The sequence below is a fragment of the Tupaia chinensis genome, unplaced genomic scaffold (genome assembly GCF_000334495.1).
Source record: "Tupaia chinensis unplaced genomic scaffold, TupChi_1.0 Scaffold139422_1, whole genome shotgun sequence".
NCBI classification, from domain to species: domain Eukaryota; kingdom Metazoa; phylum Chordata; class Mammalia; order Scandentia; family Tupaiidae; genus Tupaia; species Tupaia belangeri.
In genome coordinates this window covers 1,021,221-1,029,598 of record NW_006199308.1, presented here as the reverse complement: position 1 = coordinate 1,029,598, position 8,378 = coordinate 1,021,221, and the positions used below count along the sequence as shown (strand labels likewise).

The 8,378-nt window shown below is 39.7% G+C and overlaps 1 protein-coding gene across 1 annotated transcript in view; it reads right to left on the bottom strand.

Annotated features, from left to right (window-relative positions):
* Positions 1–3,246: 3,246 nt before the first annotated feature.
* Positions 3,247–8,378, bottom strand: part of PTGS2 (prostaglandin-endoperoxide synthase 2) — an 8,574-nt gene continuing 3,442 nt past the window's right edge. Inside the window, exons 6-10 of the mRNA XM_006161872.3 lie at positions 8,168–8,251; positions 7,792–8,038; positions 7,225–7,511; positions 6,193–6,340; positions 3,247–6,048 (exon numbers count right to left, since the gene is read on the bottom strand). Coding sequence (XP_006161934.1) covers positions 5,636–6,048; positions 6,193–6,340; positions 7,225–7,511; positions 7,792–8,038; positions 8,168–8,251 — 1,179 coding nt within the window. The 3' untranslated portion in view covers positions 3,247–5,635. The remainder of the gene's footprint in view (positions 6,049–6,192; positions 6,341–7,224; positions 7,512–7,791; positions 8,039–8,167; positions 8,252–8,378) is intronic.

Here is an 8,378-nt window from a genome sequence, read left to right as displayed (position 1 = left end):
AAAATGATATATATGGTAAGTGAATTTTTAGTTATGGAAGAAACTACTAGCCTTTTTAAGAGAAGATGGTTTTGGGACCAGCAGTTAGTGTAATGGCTATGTTGCTAGACTCCCATGCAGTCGACCGCAGTTCAAGTCCCGGACCCGGTGGCTTAAACTCACGCCGGGCATGTGTGCGTGCGTGCCCAAGATCCTGAGAGGAGAATGGAGGAGAAGGGATTGCGGTGTGGCCATCCTCCCTGGGGGAGTGATTTCTTGCTTTCTGTCTCTCTGGCAAGCACATGCACCCTATAATAAAAACCTCTCCAAAAAGAGAAGATGACTCTGATCTCTAAGATCTTACTCACTTTTCAGAAATCACCACATATTCTACTTTTTTCATGAAGCTTATTCTTATTCATCATTCATATGTTTTTGAATGCTTTGTAAATATCAGACACTGTTCTGGGAGCACTGAGAAATGCAGACAAAGTCCTTGGTTTCTTAGATATAAAATTTTAGAGAAGGAAAACAAATATATTAATAAACAGATAAACATACAAAACATGATAATATCAGACATAAATGGTATAAATGGCATGAAGCAGCCTCCGTAGTTGCTTTAGTTTGGCTGGTTACAGGCAGGCCTTTCCGAAAAGGGGACATGTGAGCCAAGACTGGAATGTGGAGAAGGGTCCAGCCATGTGAAAATCTACGAAAGAGGCATCCTGAGTAGGGACACCAGCTTGAGAGTCGCTGCCAGGGAGCAGATCAGAAGAAAGCAGGTGTGGCTGTTGTAAAGTGAACAGGCTTGGGGTTGCAGTGGAGGAGATGAGGCAGATAAGTCAGGGATAGGTGAGGGAGATCCTCATCGGATAGGATAAGGGGTTCGTATTTAGCTATCACGTAATAAGAAGTCATGGGAAGATTTCATAGAGCGGGAGAGGTCCGATGTGATTTATGCTCACAAATGATTACTCCCATTGCTCTAAGGAAACACTAGGCATTATAATGACTATAATGGGGGTTAGTTCGATAGTCTCAGAGTCAAAGAAAAGGGGACAGATTGAGGATTTGTTTGTCAGATGTGATCAACAGGATGGATGCTGAATTGGCTATGGAAGAAAAGATAAGTTTTTTCTTAAGAACTAGGGGATTGATGGCACCTTTAACTTTGGATAGTTATTATTTGGGGTATATGGTGTGGAATGGCAGAGATGTAAAATAAGCAATCAAATTTATGAAGGTGAGGGGAGAGATTGTCAATTGGCAACAGAGGTTGGTCCTTGAGACTTAAATTTGGGAGCAATTATTGTTTCTTTTATTTTTTAAATTTTTTGGAGGGAGATTTTTGCTATAGGGCACATGTGTTCGCCAGAAAGACAGAGAGAGACAGAGAGACAGAAAGCAAGAAATCACCCCCTGGGGGGAGGATGGCCGCACCACAATCCCTTCTCCTCCATTCTCCTCTCGGGATCTTGGGCATGCACACACACTTGCCCAGTGTGAGTTTAAGTCACTGGGCGAGTGTGGGTCTGAGACTCAAACCATGGTCAATGACATGGGAGTCCAGCAACATAGCCACTATCCCAACTGCTGGTCCCACAATTATTATTTCAAATGAGGAGCTCAGAGGTGATTAGCCTGGAAGAGGGCAGACAGAGAAGGAAAGGATCAAGACACATCATCTTATAGACCTAGGAGGAAGAACTTAGAAGAAAAGGTCTGACAGTAGCACTCTGTGAAGGAAAAGAAAAGCCGGAAGAGTATGATTTCAAATCATGGAGCTAAGAAAAAACTTTGAATGAAGAAGCAAGACATTTGTGTTGAATGCTCCTGAGAAGCCCAGTCAGAAACAGATCAGGAGAATGGCTGAAATTAATCAAAACGTGCCAGTTACGTGCAACAGAGGGAGCGTAAAATGAGAGTGAGGCAGTGCTTATACGAATGGGCAATGAAATCTGAGCTGGATACACCAGAAGAATGAAGAGACGAAAGGAAGGATAAACAGAGCAGTGGTGAGCTGACAGATTGTAGGCTAAGTGGAAACTTAGAGTGCAAGTGCTAAAGTATATGAGCTGCAAGTGTTGGTAGTAAAGGAGGTGCTTGAAATCAGGATTTTGGAGATGGAATACGATGAACTATGACTATAGGAAATATATAGTATGTGTGTGTGTGTTTGTGTGTGTGTATATATATATACTATTTTTATTCTACAGGATCAGCAACAGAATGCAGATTGTAATTTGTTCAAGTTTTTTTTCCCTGCAATTTTATTCAAACACTATCATTGTAAAGCTTGAGGTCTGAACATAATACTTTGGTGTTCAGTGTTGGAAAGAGGATGGTTAGCAAAGGCAAATCACCCTGAAGTACAATCTCAGCATACTGGTGATTGCCGTATGTTAAATATATGGTCCACATAGTATTGAAATTCTCAAGATGTCAAGAGCCAGAGTACAACAGAAGCCAATGAGCCAGACAGCTGTCATTTCTCCTTCCTCTCATTTTCTCTGTCTTCCTCTTTGAACTTCAGTTTTAAATTTTGTATTTCTTTAGTAACATTTGTCTTCTAGGGAGATAAATCCTAGATGGCCAGCCCTGGCAGCTTAAAAAACATGCCCTAACTCCCAACAGGGTGAAGAAATGGAGGAGGGATTGTGGTATGACCACGCCCCACTAAAAGATCTTCTCTCTTCTCCTTCTCTCTCAAGGGCACATGTGCTCTCTAGCAATTAAAAAATAAATACAATTTTCATGTTCCTCACAATAGAGCACATGTGGAACATGAGAGAAAGCGAGGAGCACCCACCACTGGGCCTAGTTAGACCACGATCCTCTTCCTCGTCCTCTCACCCACCGGATCCTGCGTGTGCCCAGCGTGTTTCAGACTGACCAGGCCAGGGATGGGAACTGTGGTTGCCCTGTAGGATCTGGCTTCTTTGGAGCAGCACATTATTGCCGCACCCTGGAGCCAGCCCACCATGTCTTATTCTTTCCCTTCTGTGTATTTTTCTTCTCCCTTCTAGATTAGGCCGTGAAAACAAGCCTGTTGCTATTTTGTGAAGCACAAAAAAAAGCCACATTTCCCAAGTACTATGGCAGTGAGTAACGGATTATAAATAACGACTGCAGGAAGCTTTTGTACGACTGAGGGCAGAGCATGACATTAAGGGCCAGCCTACTTTTGAACAGATAGAGGAACACAAGATAATGGTTTACTGTAAGAATTCTGTCTCAGAGAGATCACACATCACATGCCAAAGATAGCTGGAAACAATCAAAATTTATTTTCCAAAGAGATTTTTTCAGTCTTTAAATAGTATAAAAATAAACAGGGATTTGTTTCAAGGCTTACACTTTACATAAGTTAATTTAAATAGACACTTGTCTGAGGCACTGTAACATTCACATACACAACCTGAAGTTCCAAGTTTGGTCAGCAGGTTGATGTTAGTAACAGATCAAGTTTTCAAAAAAAAAAAAAAAAAAATCAAGTTAACAAATACAAGTCATTCTAATATTGACTATTTCTTATCTTAACCCTTTAAAAAAATCTTAAATATCTCCTGAGTTATTTCTCATTCATGAAATCTATTTCATTTTTCCCCTCTTCCTAGACACTCATTTTTTCAGTTATCTACATAAATACTATTCTTATCAGGAATCAGTGCTTGATTTAAAAATATTAAAACCTACAGCACTTGATACAGAATATTTTCTCAATAAATTATGGTTGAATGAAATCAATGAAGTATCCACAGGTCCTTCAAAAATGTATGAACCGTCAGTATTAGGGTACATCCAGGCTAATGAGACAACGATCTCTGTAGGGGGGATGTGAGGAAAATCCAAAAGACATAAATTCCAACCTTAAACATTTCAATATACCAGGGTTGAGTTTCTGGACATTTAATCACAAGTCTTAACCCAATCATTTTTGATTGGCTACATAATAATTTAGAGAGGCAACCCCCAAAGATATATTGATTCTGACATAATTTTAAATAAATGATTGCAAGCTTACACAATTTATAACATCCTAATAAAACATAAATAATCCTCAATAAATTAAGTACAGTACCATCAAATGTCAGCTGAAATGAGATGTGGAAAACTGGCATTGTCATCATCATATTTCATTATTATTATCATCATTATTGCTGAGAATTAGTCAGAACGCTCATGGAGTACAGCTTCTGTCCTTTCAAGAACATCCTATAGCTCTAAGGTATTCCCCTTTTTGCAGGTTTCTTGGTTACAGAGAGTTAAAATTAGTTATAAATAAGAGTCTCTGCCTTTAGTTAAAATCAATGGATCCTTTTCTTAAAAAGAGGCTTTTATTTTCTTCTTACTAAGAGCTAGGTAGTAGTCCTGAGCTGAGGTTTTCCTGAAAATTTTTAAAAGTTCAAGTAAGAAAGTAGAGTCCAAAGAAAGATGAACTCTGCCCTTAAAGCCAGGAAAACAACACAGATGAAAGAAATCCATCAGAGGAAAGCTTCTCTTAAAAACTAAGAGGAGCATACATAGGCGATGTACATGCCAAATGGGCTTACCAAGATTCTGTGGAGCTAATATGTGAAATAAATGTAAGCATTTTGAAGAGGTGTTTTAAGGCCATTGCTACTTTTCCCCCTGTATTATGGATTGCTACAGCATACTGTGCAACAGAAAGGCTAAGACAGAGATTACTATCCAAGTTCAGCTTAGGAACTCATGAGCCTCAGAATGAAATCTGTTAACTAGCAGGCCTGCAGTACACAGGGGTGAAATGCAGTCTCCTTCAATAGTTTAAACCCAAATTTGAACTAGTCTGATTTTCTTGTTATTTCTTATATCAAGTGTAGAATCTTTTGATGCTATAGATTTTGCTTGCTACTAGCCATAGTATCAAATTCTGGAATCTCTCCACATAAAATAAATTCTTGTTTTAAGACAGGACTGCAGTGTCTTCAGCACCTTAACACTTTAGGCATTTCGATATAAAAGGAAATTGTAACAGTCGCAGTAATAATATTTTCACTGCTGGTGAAGAAGCAAATCTCCTGCAACATTTTCACCAGGAATGGTAATTTAGAATCACTTCTAAGAGACTTTATCCTATGAATTTAGAAATGTTAAAGGATTCTTTCAATGCCGATTAAAAAATAGGCATGAAATTATGGGTAATGTCTGATTTAAACATCCATTAAAAAATGCTCTTGTAGCTTTGTTTGTTTGTTTGATGACAAATACCCAGAAAGTAAAATGCCAGAACACTAGTTGCGTCTAATGCATCATGAAAGAGACAGTGGAAAGACTGACAGTGTAAAAACTTGCAGCATTTTGTCACCTTGTAAACAAGATTTACACATCCATACTTTGTTCTTATTGTAACATAATATAAATGGAAATTCAAGTAAGAAGATGTAACAGTCCATTTCTCATCGGTTTACCAAAAAAGAACGAAAACGGCCTTCCCCTTGAACTTGAAGGAAAAACATCTTTAGAGTAGTGATACAAAAACCTTCACAAGTGTAACCCCTTTCTCCGCAACAGGAGTACAGCCTTCTGTAACAGAAGATGTTAAGTAACATGAGGACAACATAAATATCATTAAATAATTAAGTTAAAACGGCATCGTTCATATAAATAAATAAATAGGACCCGTGGACCGCTACAGTTCGGTTGAGCGCTGTTCCTTTAGCAGTACTGTGGGGTTGATATCATCTAGTCTGGAGTGGGAAGCGCTTGCGTTGATGGTGACCGTTTTGCTGAGCTGTGCATCTTGAACGCTGAATGAAGTAAAGGGACAGCCCTTCACGTTATTGCAGATGAGAGACTGAATGGAGGCTGTGTTGATGATTTTAAAACCTACTTCTCCACCGAAGGTGCTGGGCTTCCAGTACTCAGGAGAACAGATAGGATTACCCATCAGTCCTTTCAAGGAGAATGGCGCTCCAAGTTCTACCATGGTCTCACCAAAGATGGCGTCTGGGCGTGGCTTTTCCACCAGCAGGGCTGGATACAGCTCCATGGCATCAATGTCACCATACAGTGCTTCCAACTCCGTGGCCATTTCCTTCTCTCCTGCAAGAAGGGTGAAGACAGAGATACAAACCATGTAACACTTTACCAAAAAAAATGAGTTTCACCCCTTTACTTCGTGTGCTTTCGACTTCTGTTGCTTTTATTTGACCCTGGAATCCTTTAAGTTTAGAAACTATTTCTCACCTGTCAGTTCTTCAAATGATTCATAGGGCTTCAGGGAAAAGCGCTTGCGGTACTCGTTAAGGGACTGGTACTTCATCTCTCTGCTCTGGTCGATTGAAGCCTTTGCTACTTTTTGCACCGCAGGGGAAACATTCCGACCACCAGCCACCTGCAGAAAATGAATTAAACTGTGAAGCACAATTTTTAGGCATACTTACTATTTATATTTTTAAAGTATTCCTTAGGTACAGTGTAAGACTGATGCTCATATTTCATGTGCTTATAATTCAATTGGACACTAGCCTACAACTAATAGACCTTTTAAAATGCTAAGAATTTAAGTGGTATTTAAGTCGAAAATGTTTATTCAATAATACTTAAGATTGCAGAAAGTTTTTAAAAAGTTTTAAGGCAGAAGGAGCCTAATGGTGGCACAGCAATAAAACGTAATGTGTGAGGCATTCCCACGTGGGAGGGTTTCTATTTTAAGTCTAGAGAACTCCCAAAATATGCCAGCCATATGCCTGCCCATGATCTGGAGCTGACCAAAGGCTAGAGGTGGGTGGGGTAATAATACTTAAGATTGCAGAAAGTTTTTAAAAAGTTTTAAGGCAGAAGGAGCCTAATGGTGGCACAGCAATAAAACGTAATGTGTGAGGCATTCCCACGTGGGAGGGTTTCTATTTTAAGTCTAGAGAACTCCCAAAATATGCCAGCCATATGCCTGCCCATGATCTGGAGCTGGCCAAAGGCTAGAGGTGGGTGGGGTCATCGAGACCCTGTTGGGGGTGCTGTCTCTCTTTTTCTTGTACAGGGAAGAAATAAACTTTTTTTAAAAAAAAGTATTTAAGGCTGGATACATATTGTTAATTGTCCGATAATGTAGACTAAATGATTATGCCTTTCAAAGGCAATGTCAGGTTTCTTATTTCGAGAAAATAATTTCACTAGCAAAGTCACTGATTACTCTCAATAGATTTAAGAAAAATAATTTATATTGCAGAGATTCTGAAGATACTGGCTAGCCTTTCTTTTTTCAGTAATAATGCTCACCCTGCCGGCAATTTGCCTGGTGAATGACTCAACAAACTGGGTCAGTCCGTGTTCCAGTAAGATAGAGTTGTTGTAGACAAACTGTTGGAAGTTGTACTCCTGGTCATCGATCTGAAAGGTGTCAGGCAGAAGGGGATGCCAGTGGTAGAGAGTGTTAAACTCAGCAGCAATTCGGTTTTGGTACTGGAACTGTTGGTTGAACAGCAGCTCTGGATCAAACTTCAGTTTGAAGTGATAGCCACTCAAGTGCTGGACATAGTCTTCGATCACAATCTTAATAGTCTCTCCTATTTGAACGAAATAATTAAGAACATGAACTCTTCCTGATCACCAACTTCCAAGCAAGTGTATGAAATGTAGTTTTGTCAATTTGCTATTCTTTCCATTCTTGTCACTTTTTCCCTCACTACTGTCAAAACGAAGGGTAGTTATAGTACCAATTGTGCTCACGGGTTCAATTCATATACTGTGTGTTTTTTTCATACACTACATTCCCTCAGATTTAAAACACAGCAAAGACAGCAAATGAGGTCTATCTGAAATTGTTTCTTTCCCCTTCTTGCTTACCAGTCAGTATTAGCCTGGTTGTCTGGAACAAACGCTCATCGTCCCACTCTGGGTGTTCCTGCTTAAGCACGTCGCACACCCGGTTATGTTCCCGCAGCCAGATGGTGGCATACATCATCAGACCGGGCACCAGACCGAAGACCTCCTGTCCCACAGCAAACCGCAGGTGCTCGGGGACGTGAGGCGGGTAGATCATCTCTACCTGGGTATCTTTGACTGTGGGTGGGTACAGCTCTCCGTCGATGATCTAAAAGATAACAGTAAAAAAGAAACACTGATAAAAAAGCAGAGACCATTTTCTTGTCATTACAATTGTTAAAATATAGGTGAAAGGGGTAAGTCGTAAACAAATTCTTCACGTTCAAAGGGAACACACCTGATACTTCAGTTTCCCATCCTTGAACAGGCGCAACTTATGCTGTCTATCCAGAGTTTCGCCATAAACATGATTTAAGTCCACCTAGAAAATTATGGGAAATGTCAGTGTGTTGCTCGTGAGTTGTTCTTATATAAAGTACTTATTATAAAATTTATCATAATAGCTTCACAATTAGGCTTTTAAAAATGTTTAATAAAATGCATTTTTT